General features: G+C 36.5%; 1 protein-coding gene across 1 annotated transcript; it reads left to right on the top strand.

Annotated features, from left to right (window-relative positions):
* Positions 1-16,050: 16,050 nt before the first annotated feature.
* Positions 16,051-18,196, top strand: LOC140771338 (aspartyl protease family protein At5g10770-like). The gene is made up of 2 exons (XM_073112833.1): positions 16,051-16,271; positions 16,755-18,196. The coding sequence occupies exons 1-2, from the start codon at positions 16,091-16,093 to the stop codon at positions 18,008-18,010; spliced, it is 1,437 nt and encodes a 478-aa protein (XP_072968934.1). The 5' UTR covers positions 16,051-16,090; the 3' UTR covers positions 18,011-18,196.
* The last annotated feature ends 1,092 nt before the right edge of the window (positions 18,197-19,288 follow it).

Here is a 19,288-nt window from a genome sequence, read left to right as displayed (position 1 = left end):
TACATCATCAATCATAACACCCTCGCAGTGGCTTTTAATACAACTAATAGACATACTGAAAAAAGGCAGCTACTCCTCGCTACCCGTACCTGCGTCCCCTAGCTCTGAAATAATGCCACCTAGAGGTGGTGAGCTTACAGCCCAACGAGTAGGATCCATACAATCTAAAATAATGAAATCACATGTGTATATCTATTATATGCCTATATTTGCTAGCAATAACAATATGCTTGTTTAAATGATTTATCATGAGTTACTAAATCAATGCAATCGATAAAGATTATTAGTCACTATCCTAAAACATGCTAGTTTCTCACGTATCAAGATAAGTCCACACATATATAAAATTTGATACAATCTCTTATTTGTACACATCTCAATCATAGTGTTTACATATTATGTATAGCAATAAAAGAGTAGTTTAGTCATCTCATGCCTATCAAGGTATTAATCATATTTATCATAGCTCACCGAGCTATTCACCATAGAGGGTAAATACTCTCAAGAAACAATCATCCATCACATAACCATCCATCATCTCATACATCGAGGGGGGATATATACACATCTAGTGGTAATGCCATGTGACCGGGTTGTCTGTAGCCATCAGACTAAGGACCCCGGTCGAAAGCCTATATCTCACTCTCTCTAAATCATCACCGCCCTCAGCGGGAGAATCGGGAGCCCTTAGCTCATCAACAGACGCCCTAACCCTGTGTCGTTAGGTATCGCTAGAGTTATATTCCCGCCTCACAATCATATTCTTTTATCATCGTAATCTATTCCTTACTATGCAGTATAACTACCTGAATGCCACACAGGCTCCTGACCTCAATTGTAGGCCGTTAATAGTATAGTCATATAAGATACACTCTACCCTTAATCCTGGGCTAAGTGAGTAAGGGCATTGCATAGTCAGAAACACCCTGGGCTAAGTGAGTAAGGGCGCTGCATAATCAGAAACCGACTACTAATGATAGGTGAAAGTGGTGCAGTGTCTATAAATGTATAAAGCATGTCATAGTCATCATGATCGTTACATTCTATATTCACAACATATATATATATATATATGCAAGGGTATATCATACAGGATACATGTAGAGCATCATCACCCTAATGCCTATGCTACATTAACATTCTCATAATATCATAATGAGGAAATTATCAATAACTATATATATAAAGATATAACATGGTACACTAAATGCATGTATTAATACTGGCATTTTCTATAGTGTCATGACAGGTATAATGACTAAAACTACATTATTCTAGACTTGTGTAACTCTACTTGTTTGGGGAGTCTTCATAGTACACTAAATCTCGTCAGCTAGCTAGCTCCTCCGGAATCCCAAAATCCTCCTCAAACAGTGTCAATCCTATTAATTCACGCAAGTAAAGCCATACGTAAGATTAGCGAACTAATAGAATTAATTATCTTATTAGAGAATTTATGTTTAAGGATATACATAGTCACGGGTCTCCTAGAGTGAGTGTTATGTTATCCTAAAATTCACATTATAATAAATTATCATTATGGGGTTAGGCTAATTAATCAGGTGAAAATAGATAAACAGGGTTATAGGGTCCAAATGGCCCCAAATGGGCTAGGCTAGAGATATTGGGTTAAACTCAAACATAACCCAATAAGCAAGAGGGCCTTGGTGGGAATTGCAGCCCACAATGTTGGCTGAAGTGGGCTGGGTCCAACCACAGCCTACTAAAGGCTTGGTTGGTGGGCTGTGGTCTGCAGCCCACTCAACCCAAGCCTAGTGGGTTGCGGTCTGGATTGCAGCCCACCCAGGGAGGGCTCGTGGGCTGCAGTCTGATCGCAGCCCACGAGGGCTCAATGGGCTGCGGTCATCGCAGCCCACGAGGGGCCCAGTGGGTTGCGCAGCCCACCAAGTGGGGTATGGGGGGTTTAACAGCCCCCACCCTCCACCATCCCCTTCCGAGGGAGGAGATAGAGGGGGAGAGGGAAGAGGCCCATGAGGTCGTGGCGTCGGAGGCGCAGCCACGAGGCCCCAACGGAGCACGAGGTCGGCGGCACAGCATGAGGCCCACGGGTAAGTGAAAGGAAAGAAAAAAAAGGAAAAGGGGAGGAGGGCTCAACAGCGGCGAGGGAGGGGGAAATTAAACTACTGAAATTAATGGCAAGGGGTAAGAGGCTTACCGAAGGGGGGTTGGTCGGCAAGCTCAACTGCTCTCAATCTGGGGCTCCATCGGCTCCGGCGTCGGCAACCCGAGAGAGAGAAGAGGGAGAGAGGTAGTGAGGTGGGGGAGAAGATAGGGGTTGGGATGGTTGCGGTGAGGGGAAAAAGGATTAATGGAGGTGGGGAAGGTGGCGTGCACGGCAAGGGAAAAGGAAGAAGAAGAAGGGAGAAGAGAGGACGGGGTGCAGGCATCTGTTGGCGCGTGCGTCAGGGAATTTTTTTTTTTTAAGTCTACGGGTGTTACATTTTCAACCTCCAACTATATCCACATAAGCAAATAGATTTTATAATCAGTCGGATGCTCCTTGAGCTTCTCAAGATCGTAGAACAACTCCTCATCAATTCTTAAAGATAGAATATTATTTTTCCTCTTCTTACCATTCGCCACGTTGTGAAAGGAGGTATTTAAGTTCTCTCAAGCCACACCATACAAGATCTTTGCTGTCGTCTAATCTTCTCCTCCTTGTATAGCTTATCAAGGGACACAATAACCTCATCCCTGATATTAATCTCCTCACCAAATAACATTCTCGTTTCTTCTTTGAGATCTAACTCCATGAGTTTCAGCAGCTGTTCATTTTTTACATCCTAACCCTTTTATTTTATATTTCTATTCCACCCTCTTAATTCTTCCTCATAGTTTTGATTTTGGAATTCTAATTATCCATATATAGCACCATCATATTTCCTTTTATCCTGCCACCATCTATTATCCAAATCATCAAACCTAGCTTTCTGAAACCAATACAACTCCAGTTTGAAAATAGATTAATCTTTTTCATAATCCCAAACTCCAAAAGCAACAAAGGAACATGATATGAGCCATAACTAGGTAAAGCCAGAAAACTAACAGGATTGTAACAAGTTTCCTACTAGAAGTGAAAACTCTATTTAGTAAAAGCTAAGATAGGCTCCTCTCTCATATTATAGACCAAATGAATCTTCTGCTAGTCATCTAAATCATCCTCAACTATCATCATTAAGCTTGTTAAATAATTCTCTCTTTATCATTTATGATTCTGCCATTCTTATCAGCCACACATCTGATAGAATTAAAATCTCCACCAATTATCCGCATATCATTCTTCCACCCTTTTACTGTTAATTTCCTTGTAGAAAATAATTTTTCATTCAATTCTTGATTCCCATACATATTTATCAAAGTCCACTATTTATCCAACTTCCTATCATTCACATGAGTTGAAACACATGGTTGCCCTTATTACAGTCTCTGAGCGACAACAAGTCCTCATTCAGTCTAATGAGCATCCCCCTAGATAGGCCAACAGAAGGCAGAATAAATCAGCTGTTTATTCCATACAATTCAGCCACCATTCACTTAAATCAACATACTTCGTTTCTTGAACAAAAGTAAAGTCCATCATTAGCTACACAATCAAATCACTAACCCTTTTCTCTTATCAGGATCCCCCAACCCCCAGCATTCTCCACCTTCGTTAGGACTATTATTTTATTGAATGCATATCTTCTTATGTTTGTGTCCATTAATTTTTCTCATAATCCCTCCTTAGTATGACTGTCGAGTTAACTTGTTGATTACAAGCAGCTTGAAGTTTGTTCAAGATCAACTCGCTCCATTAGGAGATGAACTGAACAAGAGCAGAAGTTGAGTTTGAAAGCAAACCCAAATGAGCACATGCATGACTCAGCTCGTTGGTGCTTAATTTGAGTCGGTAAAGCATTCAATTAGCTTTGTAATATTATATTCATATGTATATAGTTTATATATATTTTTGTCGTAGTTTATTTTAGCTGTTAGATCTTGATCTAACATTTAGAATTCTTAGTGTAGATTACAATCCAATTTAAAATTTTGATCTAGCAACACGACAACCCTTAGTTTACAATATCTACTATGTTTAATACTCATGCGTAATTAGGTATCGATCGATCTTAATTAAGAAAAAGTAACTATAAGTTGGGAAAAATCATAACTACGTGTTGTTTATACTCTATAAATTTCGTGCCACGGTAATCAAAATATGTATATATGCCCACTTGCCCACATTTCACTGTATGCACCGCCTCAACTCATGATGTGTAGGGCCTATATTTGAAGTACAACTATGAGAATCCTAACCTAGACAATCATGCATGTAGAGATTAATTGGACCGAGCTCTCGTGAAGCTTAAATTGAAACTAACTTTCAACCTTATTATATAATCAAATTTGCCTTGAAATAACTTCAATTTGAACTAATTTTGATTTCGAGTTGAGCTCGACCCTAAATAAACCGATCAATAAGCAATTAAAGCTCGAATCAGTTCAACACTAAATCAAGTCTAATCAAGCTTGAATCAAGGTTGAAATAATGCCTTATTCAATAATGAAGGTATAATTAGTTTGATGTCAACAAAAGTTTTCTTTCTCTCTTTGGCAACTTAGTTGTGATTCTCTTTTCTTGGTTCCTTGCTAATGGCGCAAAGAGAAGATGCTTTTGAGAGGCCCTCTCCCACTTTGCCTCCTCCCACTAATGTCCCTCTCAGAGGTTTCCTTCTTCTTTTCACTATGTTGGATCCTCTTTTTGTCTTTCATGGTAATGTTTTTAACTAATTCCTTTCTTCTATTCCCCCTTACGATCCGGAGTATGGACCCCCTATTACAGCACCGCTATTTTTTGGCCTCTCTCCTATCTCCTCAAATCCTAGCTTGACCCACTCATGGGTCAAAGCTGCCACGGGTACTCTGTCGAGAATAGCTAGCGCTAACATCATCTCTGATGAGCAGCTTGCCAAGTTCAAGGCTTCGACTACTAATGTCGTCATCATAAACTTGAGATCCTTGTTGGTAAAACTCCTCATCTTCATCTTACTAGATTTAAACTTATAAAATAATGTGGGCTTGGTAGCTCTGTCCCATCGTTGTTAAATTAAAAAATTTCTTCCTCTTTCAGTTCAACAGTTAGGAGCACACCTTATTAAACGTATGTGGCATGTTCGAGAATCTATTCTCAATTTGATTAAATGGAATCTCAACTTAGATCTAGAGAGGAACACATCTTCAAAGCTACTATGTTGGCTTATTTTATAGACTTTCCGAAGGAGTACTAAAAGCCCCATATCCTAGTTAATATAGCGCCATAGTTAGTAGATTGTTACGCATTGATGATACTACTATATTATTGGGTAGAGGTTGCTATGCTAGGGTTTGTGCGGAATTAGACCTAACAAAGCCTGTTAAGCATAGTTTTCTTCTCAAATATAACCAAAATTATCATGAGGTAGCTTATGAAAATATCTTTTATTTGCTTCATTTGTGATATTAGTGACAAAATTTTGGAATGCTCAATAAAGATAAAGATGATGCAAAAATGTTCGCTTCAAGTGGTTACCTCTCCCTCGAGGGAGGAATGTGCCCCCATAGATATCTCAAGTGCTTTGTCACAAACAAATGAAAAAGGTATTGGCTGACAGCCTCCCTATGCCTTCATTGGTGACATCGGATCTTGACGCTCAAGCCTTGAGTGCCTTAAATGAGGATCAAGCCTATGGGCCATGGGTACTTATCACTATGCGCTTAGCCAGAGACAATCAAGGTGGTCGTAGACCAAGATAAGGCTATTGGCATAATGCTAGTGGCAAAGGCAGTGTTCATGTCCATGGTAAAATCTTAGCTGGCATGGGTGAGACTCGAGTTAGCTCTCAAGCTAACTCATGTTGGACCCAAGTCGCCCACTCTGACATGATGCATCATGATTAAGTTCCTTCAGTCAAATTGAATTCCTACGTGGCTTCCTTGAGCCATGCAATAATGATGGACCATACCTCAAGCCTCTCCATGCTCCAGTTGTCAAATGCATCGAGCTAGGTGGCATCCTCTTCTTGATTTACTAATAATGTGAATCCCTCGAACGTGGTGTCATCACATGTTATCAAGACTCCCACATACTGATCTTTCAAAATCCCATCAAATTAGGAAATAAGCAAATCTAGTTAATGCTTCAACCTTGCATCCAACACATGACAATCCTATTGGCACACGACAAGCTACTAAGTTCATGATTGTTGGTGGCTTTTACGTGGCTTATCCTGAGTCAGTGGATTAGCCAGTTTAGGAAGGTATTATAACGGTTGATCCATCCACTTCTAGAGACATGGACCATGATTCTAATTTGTAGGCTCCTAGCATAGTCAACCATGTGAACCCTAAGGCGATGGTAACACATATTACTACGGTAAGGAAGGTCACATCCTCTATTTTTACAATGCCTTCTTTATTGACTATGAGCTTGGCTTGGACTTGGAGATGGACATTGGTAATGGTAAGGGGGTCAAAATCCTTGATGAAGCATGGAAATTAAGGAAGCATATGAAACCTTCAAACATTGAACAAAATTATTCAAAAAATAAAAATTCCAAAATCAAGGACCAACCCCAAGAAACTCAAGCTTCGATGAGTAATAAAACCACCTCTAATGCTTGAGGAAGGAAGTACCCCTCCTGTTTAATTAATGAATGCAATTTTTTGGAATTATCGAAGAGCTCTTAAAAGGGCTACCCATAATAGAGGCTCTGATCTTGTTCATATCTTTAAATTTTTGGTTATTTTTCTTACGAAAACTACAATTAATGGTTCCAATGTTAATTTGATTGCCCGCAAACCTATCAAAAGCTAGGATTTCTCGACATTGTCACTCAGGGCTTGCCAGAGGAATTATTATACTGTGAAATTCTAAAGAGATTATTTTGCTAATAATAATGATAAAAAAGGTGGTAAACGTTTTATCATGAAAAGGGGTAATAAGGATTTGCTAAGAAGTATTGAGTCTACTAATTTGGTGAATCCAAACTTTTCTAGTGCCCTTTTAACCTGGATGAATAACCATCCCAATAAAGGTAATTTTTGATGTATATTAGAGACAGAGTCTTTGCTAATGCTAAGTGGCTTCACCCATTCCCATACTTATATCTCTCATGATCTAATCATGCCTCTATTTATGTCTAAGTTTGTTAGAAGATATCTTAAGTTTCAACATTTCTTGTTGCATACTTGGATGTGGAGCAACTTGTCAAGGACTCCTTTTTAAAGAACCAAGCTTCCATGCCTACTCTTTTTTATTCCAAGTTTGATGCTGTCAACCATAAGCTACAATTCTAGAACCTTTACTTGGCAAGTTTGAAAACCATATTGATGTTTCAAATGCTAAAATTGTTGATCTTGATTAACTTTGCTGGTGAGCCTCTCCCTTTCTTAACCTATAACATTGCCTGCCTCTATCATAAGTATTCTTCTCTTCTTCATCAACTTGAAACTAAGTGATGGACTAAGTCTAGAGATTGATGGATCTGTCAAAGGGACAAAAACTTTTATTATTTTTACCTGTCCACCTTGATTAAGCCCAAATGTAATACCATTCATTCTTTATTGCTAGATTTCGATGAAAAAGTTAATGATTTTGAAGCTATTAAGCAAGTCAATTATGATAATGTTAATATAACTAATTGAAACTGGGATGATTTATCTCTTATTCTCATGTAATTTGATTGTACATTTTCTGATAATGAAATTAAAAATATTGGAGTATGCCCCTGACAAATCTTTTAGCCCCGATAACTACCATGTGGAGTTTTATGGAAAGTATTGGAACCACATTGGTGATCATTTGTGTATGGCCTTGAGAGAATTCCAGATTAATTGCTCTTATTCCTAAAGGCCTAGTCCTACTAGGGTTTTCAAATTCTGCCCTATCTCTTTACACAATGTAACTTATCTCTTTCTTACAAAGATTTTGGCCAATGGGCTGAAACCTTTGTTTGCTAATCATTACCTATGAGCAATCTGCCTTTGTGATATGGAGGTATATAGGAGATTATATCATTTTAGTCTATGAAATTATGCATTCTATTGAGCATGATAAATCATATATAATTATTAAATTTTAAATGGAAAAAACTTATGATCGTATCAATTGGTTTGCTATTCTTACTGCTCTTAAGAAATGAATTTCCCTTCATAATGGTTTGAGTGGATTAAAAGTGATATTTCTATTGTTAAATATGTGTTTCTAGTTAATAGGGCACAAGCTAATTAGATTAAGGGGCATTGTGGTATCAGATAAGGTGATTCCCTATTAGATTATATCTATCATGTTGAATGCAAAAAAGCATGAGGGTAGTATAATGGGTTTTTCTCTGTACTACTAGAATTTGTCACCTTATGTATGATGATGATCTTCAAATTATGACTAAAGCTTCTGCCATTAACTATGAGATAATTAAGGAGGTTGATGCGAAAATGCATGAGGGTAGTATAATGGGTTTGTCTCTGAGTAGTACTACTAGAATTTGTCACCTTATGTATAATGATGATCTTTAAATTATGACTAAAGCTTCTACCGTTAACTATGAGATAATTAAGGAGGTTGATGCGAATCGGGTCAGATCTAATTGCATCATCAGAGTATTGGGCTCGATAGATCAAGCATGTTTATCTTTTAATTGATTCATGCTTATGTAAGATAAGTCTAGTTAAGTTATGTAAGCTATTAAGGCAAGTTCAATTAAGTCATGTAAGCTACTAAGGTAAGTTCAATTAAGTTATGTAAGCTACTAAGGCAAGTTCAATTAAGTCATGTAAGCCTCTAAGGTAAGTCCTAGTTCGAGTCGTATAAGCCTTTAAGGCTAAGTCCTAGTTTGAGTCCTATAAGCCTTTAAGTCTAAGTCCGAGTAGCATTCAATTATATCCGACCTCTATATATAAAGAGGTAGGCTTCTTTGTTTAAGCATCCGAGCATTGAGAATTAATTAAGTTTAGTTTTTTTTATTACCACATTTATCATTTTATCGTAGCCATTAGGTCGTCTTTATTTTTCTAAGAGTGGATCTAAGTTAGAAATCTTAATTCAACCTTCAACCCATAGGCACCATCACCTTTAGTAGCCACCCAACCCTACGGCTGTCTACCACCACTCTTGGCCGTTCGCTACCCTCTGACGACCGCCGCAACATCAGATATTTACCGTTCTACCCTATTCTGACCTATTTCCACTATTTTACTTTAACTTTTCATCCCGACTTCTAATTTAAGTGAAACAAGAGCTATTAGAACCCTAACTCATGAGGCTACCATCACCTAAAGTTTTTTAATTTTTTTACGTCTAGATCAATCCATATCTGGCTCATAACAGAGGTGTTTACAATGTATGGTGCTATAAGTAATCAAAAAGTTAATCCTTCCGAGATTGCTTCCTGTGTTCCTACTTGGATTAGTCTTACTATTGTCAAAGTACTAAAAACTCCCTTAGCATTATTATGGGTTACTTTCTTTTTCACTTCCTTGGTACTCTTTTGACTTTTAAGCTTCTTATTAGGGACTACAAAGATGTGATTAATAGGGTCAATGCCAAGTTGACAGAATAGAGACCTATCAATGATTTTGCTTAGCAGTCTAAATCCCCTTTCATGGGCTAATAAGGATAAAAATAAGGAATCACTTGATCAATTGGAACACTATCAATCTGCCCAAATATAGAGGGGCCCTTAGTGTAAGAAACCTCAAGCTGGCTTGTCTAGCTTTTATGAACCTAGAATTTTTAAATTATTCAATAAGCAAAATGTTTTAATGAAACAGTTGTTTTAACATGTGAGTTAAAAATACCAAGCGGAGAGGCTTATAAATTCATCTTCCTCTCTTCCCTACGAAGGACTTTTAGGTCAAAAATTTTCTTGTTGTAAACTTCAATCATAAGACAAAGTTGGATCCCAAGTGAACTTTGATTTGGAAGTTGCCTATAGCCCTGAGAACTCACTCTTTCTTATGGAAACTCAGTTGGAACCGATTGACTACCAAAGCTAGGATTCTCAGCCAGGGTCTGCTTATCAATCCTCCTTGTAACATTTGTAGCAACTATATTCAAACTACTGAGTATATACTTTTAAATTGTCATGCTGCTAGACAAATCTGGGATATTAACATTTATCTCAAGCCTAATCTAGGCTCTAATCTTTTAGAAAAGCAAGCTACTCCATATTCAATTTGTTGAATACCACCTATGAGCACTATGGCTAACACCCAATTGTGATGGGTCTTTTGACCAATTCACCAGCAAGAGTGTAGGAGGATGGCTTTCTAGAGATATTGACTCTAGTTAATATTTTGCTAGTAGCTGGTGCTCTTGTCAATTGTGATGGCTCTAAGGGAGGCTTTGGAGCAGGTTAAAACTTGCATGTCGTGACTTATTCCCCAAGTTCTCATCAAAACTTTTCACCATGGATGAGAGACACTTGAAACCTAAAGAATATCTTAGAAGATATAAAACAATTTAAAACTACTTTTAACAATTTTACTCTTAATCATACTAGATTAACTTCCTCTCTTTTTATTTGTAGGATAGATCACGTATGCCTGAGTTTATATCCATTTTATGTAGAGATGTAGCTAGCATCTTGTATGAGCATAGTTGCAAGTTGTAATTTTTTTTGGAGTTCCTTACCTTTTGATTAACTAGTGTTAATTAACTAAGAATATAGTAATAATATTTGAATTTTGATTACTCATTTAGTTAGGATTTCTAAGTCCCAAAACCCCCCTAGGGGTATGAAAGTGCAAAATATTATTCATACTGCAGTGTTAAACTATAATTCAAAAATAAAAATTAACGTTAATAATAATATTTTAAATTTATTTTTATTTTTATTATGTCAAATGTCAGTACATCAGTGATTAATATATTGGTCACGGAGATGGTGTGCAATATTTCCTTCAATTGTTTTTTATATCACCCTTTGAGCTGTCCAGCTATTCTACCGGTCATTATATTAAATATGGATCACTCCAAGGATGTGATCGTTCACCAAGGTGACAGTATTAATCAAATTGTCACTTGGTGGTCACACCATTCACCACCAATGTGATTATATTAATCAATTATAGGGCAAGTTTCCATTTCATTAACCTTTTCCTTGCAAGCTACACACAAATAGACTATCAACACCCATGATAATATCCATTTCATTAACGATGTTAATTATGAGAGAACACCAGATGATTATTATTTGGGAGTCCAATAATGGAACACAATGCATTGCTTCCACGTCTCTCACTCCTAAGAAAGTTTTGGGAGATGCTTAGGAGGTTCTAACCTAACTAAACCTTTTTAAATAATTAAATATCTAAATAGGACTTCTCAAACTTAATACCTAAATAATTTAGACGTGTGAATTACCAACTCATCCGTTCGTAAAATATTAACCTAGTTAGCATTTTATTCCTAACATAAATAATAGAAATATAATGTTATAATTAGATGAACTAGAACGAGATATCAAATTGAGATTTGAATTAGATTAAGGAGGTGAAAATTTATTAATTCTTGGGAGTAAAGTGAGCGAAGTCGGCGTTTTTATATGTGTGATAAAAGTTAACTTAGCATTTTATATGGTTGGGTAGATATTATATTAATAGAAACACTAAATTTATAAAAAAAATATTTTGAAAAATGAATTAAAGTGTAGTTGTTTTGGTATCCACTTAATCAAAGTCATTTTTCAATTATTAAGTTTAATTGGGAGTGGATTAGTCTGTTAGTCAACTCTGTAAAGGGGCCTAGTTAATTAATGCCAGTCAAAAACTCAATGCTTCAGTGCCTAACCCAATAAGCAACCGAAGATACGTCGTCAATGGTGTGGTCAACTCATGAGAAGAATAGTTCATGAATCTTGTGAAAATAAATATGATCATCACGTCATGCCAGAATCAAGACAAATCATGCCAGACAAGAATGGGATCAGGATCAAATGGCCATCATCACGATGATAAGATGTGAACCTATATGGTTCCACACCCACCTAAATTTAGGACTAAATGACTTTTAGTCAGTATATGTGTGGCGGTGACAATCTAATTTTAAATTGTCATAAAAAAATTGGATCAAAAATAAATAAATTAATTAAATAAACTTATGTTTGGTATCGAAAGGAATCAGCTAACCTGAACCGTGTAGACTCAGACTTAAGTCTCGACCCAAATTAACACGTTGTTCGACGCAGGTTCATCCAACCAATTAATCCAAACCAGACTAGATTTGAAATTAATTAGACTTGACCCGTGTGTACGAACCGAACCGAATGGCACGCACGTGTGAGTTAAAAAGTTTGTTACTTATATACCATACTAACATTTTTTAAATATCCAATATGATACTAAACTCGCTTTTCTTTATTTTATATTACCATGATATCCACTTTAGAGCCAATTTTCATTTACTTCTTTTCATAAATTTGACTAAGTGAATATATGACAATAAAATATTTTTTGAGCTAAATTAATTCCATCATTAAACTATCATTAATAATATGTGGGCTCTACTAAAAACTTAGCTCAAAGTTAATAAAAAATTCATGTCAAATACATGAAATTACCAACAATAAGTATCATGTAAGTTACGGAGTATGTCAAAACAATGAGCTTTTTAAATAAAGTAATTTGGTTCAACAAAAGTTACGAACTTGATTAACGATTTTAAGTACCTTTAGCAATTTATAAGGTGGTTGGTTAAATCGTTTGATTCACGTTTTATATATTATAATGACTTCTTATCTATGCATAACTAAATTCGCTCAAAAGAGATTTATGTTAACTAAATTGCTGATATAGATTGTGATTTTTGTATATGTAATAAATTATCTTATGTGGCATTTACGTGGACCGAAAATTATATTTTGAATCTCATAAATAAGAGTATATTGTCTGACGTGCAATCTTAAAATACACAAAAACTCCTTATAAATGTCCTCCATTTTGCATGGAAATGTTTACAAGAATATATATATATAATATATATCCGAAAACTATTTCTCATGAATGATATATGAGGAGCTAGTTTTTCAAACAAGGGTGGTTTTGAAATTTTATATAATTATCACTAACAGTGGCGATGAGTTTAACATAAGCTAGCTTGGCATTGGCTTGAAATTAAACTTATCAAACTCGAACACAATCTAAGCTAAAATTTTAATTGAAATTCTAGCTCGTTTATGACTTGACAAAAAAAAAATTTAAGTTGGTATGTGTTCCACTCGTTTGAGTTTAACGAGCTAAGTCTAGCTAGTTCAAGACACAACTTATTTAGTTCATTTAGAGCTCAATTAGATGCTATATAACTCATAAGTCATATTATTATCATATTATACATATACTAATATATATATATAATTGAGCTATATCTCATCTGAAAAACACATAGGCACACGTATGTATCTAAACTCTAAGTAATGATATTACCTCTTTGCTTAAATAAAAATAAAATAAATATTTAAAAAAATAAAAGCAAAGATAAACACCAAGATTTTAACGTAGAAAAACTCAAACGGGAAAAATCACGGATCCAAACTCGGATCAAAACCAATTACTAAAATAGTATCAGTTATAAGACTGACTCACAAAACAACCCGTCAATCCCCACGACTTTGTTCCTTTCAGTCTTGCTTGCTAGAACTCACGATTCACCGTTTCCTGTGTTAATATCCAACCTCAGTAGACTTTGAGATTGATCCTTCGTCCGGATGGCCCTTAAGACGAAAGCTTAATTCGATGTAAAAGACAAGGACCTTATTGGTTAAAAAAAACGATGTAGCCTCAAGATCTCTCTTTTAATTGTCTTCACCAATCACCCTAGAGTTAGGATATCACAACGCTTATATATATAACCAAGATAGAGTCAAATCCAAGTCATATCCGAAATCATGTAAGTCCAAAATTTGCATATTACGCAAGTGCGTTCGAACGGGCTGACTTGTTCCCAGGTGCGTTCGAACGGGCCCAAGTGCATTCGAACGCGATAACTTGATTTCACTAGCTGAGTTCAAACGCGCAAATACACTCCTCTACATATGTGAACGTATGCAGGGTGCATTTGAACAGCCCTTGACTGCATTCGAACGGCGAAAAAATATTCTTTATATTTGCGAACGCTTGTACACATGTTCGAATGGCCCGAACATGTTCTCTGTATGTGCAAACGCCTGTGCTCACGTTCGAACGGCCCGAGCGCGTTCTCTATATGTGCGAACACCTATGCTCACGTTCGAACAACCCAAATGCGTTCTTTATATGTGCGAATGCCTATGCACACGTTCAAACACCCCAAACGCATTCTCTATATATGTGAACCCCTAAGAATGCGTTCAAACGTGGTGCGAATGCAGTGCGAACACAGAAATCTTTCTCTTTTGATCTTGCAATTATTCAATCTAAATACTTTTAGAACTTGTATAAATATTTATGTACATGTATAAAAATACTTAGAATATTTTATGCACAATTGTCAATACTAAAAACGTAACATCATCGAACACAAGCGAGCTATGTCTCGCTCATATTGAGCTTGTTTATATTCTAAGTTCAAATTTGGCTTGTGTCTGATAAATAAGTTATTCACGAACAACGAGCTTTAATGGTCGTAATTACCACTAAAACTTTTTTCATGAACATCGATTCTCATTATATTCTTTAAAATATTATAATAAGTATTAATTTGATTGAATTCTTTAAAAGTTATAATTATTAAATAGGAATTTTATAAATCATACCATATATTTTGCCAACTTGTGATATGCACCCCATCTTTGAGAATTTTGTAATCCGACTCCTTTTTCTGTAATTCTTATTTAACTCCCTAGATTAACTTAAATTGTACCAACAAAATAATATTATCTTATAATATACAAAATAATTTATAAATACATAAGTGACACATGTCTTCTTCATCCTCTCTTTAATAATCATCTAATAAATTAGCCAAGAACTAAGTAGATGATTATTAAATAGAGTTAGAGGAGGAGGATTTAAAGGGAGGGAGAAAAGGATTGAGGACTAAAAGCTCCAACTTCTCTAACGAATCTTTAGTCGAAGGAAGGATAGGTAGAAGAGGAAGAGAAGGACGAGGAGGCGGAGGAGGAAGAGGAGGAAAGAGAAGACGAGAGAAAGTGGTGACGACAACAACTGTAGGAGGAGGTGGTTGGGGATGGTGAAAAGATGGTGAAGAGGTATTTTAGTAATTTGATCGACATCAATTAGTCAAAATAACACCAATATATTAAATAAAATAATAGAGAAAAAGATGGGTCAAAAATTATAAAATAAATTAAATGTACTGTATAATTTATAAAATTCTCTTCTTAAATAAAATTAAGCATAACTAAACCTTAAACGAGATGATAGAAAGAACATTTTACCATTATATAAATCCCTTGAAATGGTCGGAAAATATTTAATATTGTCCTATATCACAATGCGAGTTAATTTAAATCATGAAGCAGATATCTTTATATTTTTTAAAATAAAAAGTAGTGATACATTTAACATTCTAAACTTCCAAAAGAAGGAATTTTGATAATTTAATTAGTTCTTTTAAAGAATATAGTAACAATTATGAGAATCAATAAGATATCAACGACAGTTGTGTCGATGTCCAAGATTAAAAAGGGAAATTCCATTTTATAAAGTTAGAAGAAGTTTTGGGTCTACACGAGAAGACTACGAGTATAGACTTGCAAAAATGAATATAATTAATTAATTAATTAATTAGTCGCCATCCTCCCTCTAACTAACGCGTGAACGCCTTCTTTCTATGCGCATGGGTTGGATTCCATTATCTTCTCTCTCTCTCTCTCTCTCTGGACCCCCTCTTTGGTTTTTTCTTATTGCCGGAAAGAAAGAAAGAAAGAAAGAAAGAAAGAAAGAAATCTAGAGAGAGAAAGCGAAGTGAGTTGCTTGCAAACTTCCACTACTCAAAGACTAACCAAAGAAACATGCCTTTTGGAATGATTTTATCCAATAAGCCTTCATCTATATATATATATATATATATTAGAAGATACAGGGAAGTGGCAGCAGCCCAGCACTAAGTTGCAATATGGCTTCTCTTTTGCCTACATTCTTCTCCCATGCCTGTCTTCTTCTCCTTCTCCTTCTCCTTTTCGTATTTGTACTTCCCAGTCGATCCTCGCATGCGACTCAAAAGGAGTACTTGAGCAGTCATCACACCGTCGACGTTCGATCTTTGCTACCGAGCACCAGTTGCTCCTCGTCCAAAGGTCTGAGCATGCATTCTTTTATGTCTACTTCTATCACTTCTCTTGACTGGTAATTTACTGGTTGAGATATTCGATTCTTCACTTAAAATAATAGTACGGTCTACTATATTATATACAATAATTTTCCTTGCTGCAACTTGTAGCTAATAATTTTTCTTTCTTATATTACGCCCTAAAACCAACCCCGTGACGCTACCGTCTGTTGCTTTTTGTCGAAAGAAGAGACACAGGATCTACTATAAAAGAGAAAACCTCTATAGTTGCAAATTAAATACTTTTGAACCTCACATTGTATATAGTGAAAAAATTGGCTGCATAATGATCCGATTGGGTTGTAAATGGACGTCAATTCCGCAATCTCAGCTTGAGTTTTTGTTGAATTATTGATAATTAATTATTTTTCTTATAGTTCTCAGTGTCAGAACATTATATTGTTTAAATCTTTTTCAGTACGTAATAATTTGCTTCTCTCTCAATATACAGTACTTCATGAAGGATACGATGAACAAAGATTAAACCTCGTTCACCAGCATGGCCCTTGCTCGCCACTACACCGTAAAAAGAATCTATCCCACAAACAAATCCTCAACAACGATCAAGCTAGAGTCGACTGGATCCATCGTCGGATCTCATCATCTGCTTCCAAACAAGAAGATAAATTACGGGATTCTTTAGACTCAGCAACGATTCCAGCTCGATCTGGAAGATCTCTCAGCACCGGCAACTACATCGTGTCCATCGGAATTGGGACCCCAAAACGGGACTTCTCTGTAGTCTTCGACACCGGTAGCGATGTGACGTGGATCCAATGCAAGCCATGCGTCTCTTATTGCTATCCTCAGCAAGAGTCACTCTTCGATCCACTCCAATCTTCTACTTACGCCAATATATCGTGCGGGTCATCGTACTGCTCGCAGTTGAACTCGTACGGATGCTCCGGTTCGGGGTGCCTTTACTCTGTGCAGTACGGCGACAACTCCTACACCGTTGGATTCTACGCGCAGGACACGCTCACTCTTACGCCATCGAACGTGATACCGAACTTCCGGTTCGGGTGCGGGGAGAAGAACCGTGGGCTCTTCGGGCGGGCGGCAGGGCTGCTAGGCCTCGGTGGCGACAAAACGTCATTGGTGTCACAGGCATACCAAAAGTATGGCGGGGTGTTCGCGTACTGCATCCCGCCGACGACCAGCTCAACGGGATACTTAGCTTTCGGTGGCAGTTCACCTACGACTAACGTACAATATACACCAATGTTAACAGACACAGACGTGCCGACGTTTTACTTCCTCAATCTGGTCGCAATCATTGTAGGAGGCCAGAAACTATCGATATCTCCGACGGTCTTTTCGACCGCCGGGACGATCATCGATTCAGGGACAGTTATCACTAGATTACCGCCGGACGCCTACTCAGCACTCCGGTCGGCATTCCAGCGGAAGATGTCAGGCTACAAGTCGGCGTCGGCGTTTTCAATACTCGACACATGCTATGACTTCACAGGTTACAACAACATCAAAATTCCGACGGTGGCGTTGCAATTCGACGGCAGCGTGACAGCCAACTTGGATGTGTCAGGGATTCTGTACGTCCAGAGCATTTCGCAGGCTTGCCTAGCATTCGCCGGCAATAGCGATCCGACGGACACGGCGATCTTTGGAAACATGCAACAGAAGACGTTCAATGTAGTGTATGATCTGTCAAAAAAAGTGATTGGGTTCAGTCCGGGAGGTTGCTAGATGACATCATGATACGTACGTTAAGTTCTTTGCTGTCATACATATGTTGTCATACGTACGTTCATTAATCGAATGATTGGGGGTTGAATGGATAATAGAATAAACCAAAGGAGTTAATATCAAATCTTGTCTTACTAAAAGCACTGTGAAGTTTTACTTTCTATTATATACTCCATGTTAATTGGACTTGAGTTGACTGCATGATAGTTTTACCTTTTTATTCATTCGTGTTTGTATAATTTATATTCTAAACAAATGTGATTCATATGCTAAATTGCTAATCGCTAAAATTAATAGGAGTAACTAAGTGTTCCATCAGAACTATGATCATAACAAATCTACAACTAGATGTAAATAATGCAATTTAGTTCGACCAAAAAGCTTAAACCAACAACATTAGATCCATGATCTATTAATACTTTTATAACTATCTTTTATCCTATTTGGAACTAAACCCTAAAACATTCCTTCTCTTGCATATTCTAACACTCTTAACTACTGCAAAAATTTCTCAGCTCAAGTTGATAAAGTGCTTACTATAGTTGGGCCCAGGGCTCTGTATCTAGTCTGGGGCTCTTCATAGAGGCTAATTATCAATAGAGCCTACATGATATAGTTAAAAATCCTCTTCAACTCATATGCTCCAGAAAAATCCTGTCTACATGATATAGTTAAGGAAAAATTACACCTAGACTTTTAATTCATTTTTCATATAGATTTTCTTATTCATTTTTTGTGGCATGCTAACCACCTTAACTATGTAGAATATTTAATTAGTTTAGAAAACATTGAGGGATCAATTTTATGGATGCGCTCTAAAATAGAAAGAGAAGAATAAGATAGTCATGATTTAATATTTCTCATTGGCATCATCAAAAAGTGTGACATATTAGATAATTAATATCTTCTTTTTTAAACTATCAAAAACTCTGACGGTGTTAAGAAAAAATGTTAACGATCATTTTACCTTGAATTTTCCTCCTTTTTTTTTTATCTAAAATGAGAGTAAAATGATTCCAATAGAATATAGAATTAATCACGTCATACTCACATGTCAATTTAACTGAAAAAATCTAATGGATAACTAATAAAAGAGGGCGCTTTGGATGCTTTTATTTTAATAGTTAAGAGTTCAGGTCCAAATGTAATATCCTTTAATTTTAAAAAAAAGGGTCTTAAAACCAAGCAAAATTAAAACCCGAAGCTATAAAAGCGATCCGATCCCATCTTAAACCCTTTCACCATAAAGCCCTTGTCTATGGACAATTAGACCCTCCA

Source organism: Typha angustifolia, chromosome 11 (genome assembly GCF_048772165.1).
Source record: "Typha angustifolia cultivar Huaian chromosome 11, ASM4877216v1, whole genome shotgun sequence".
Classification (NCBI taxonomy): domain Eukaryota; kingdom Viridiplantae; phylum Streptophyta; class Magnoliopsida; order Poales; family Typhaceae; genus Typha; species Typha angustifolia.
The sequence above is the reverse complement of the archived record's forward strand: the minus strand, read 5'-3'. Positions and strand labels throughout refer to the sequence as shown.

Bases quoted from the DNA above. Each gene is read 5' to 3' on its own strand.
- LOC140771338 (XM_073112833.1), top strand. From the start codon at position 16,091: ATGGCTTCTCTTTTGCCTACATTCTTCTCCCATGCCTGTCTTCTTCTC. The intron at 16,272-16,754 runs GTCTGAGCATGC...CTCAATATACAG, and splicing joins CAGTTGCTCCTCGTCCAAAG to TACTTCATGAAGGATACGAT.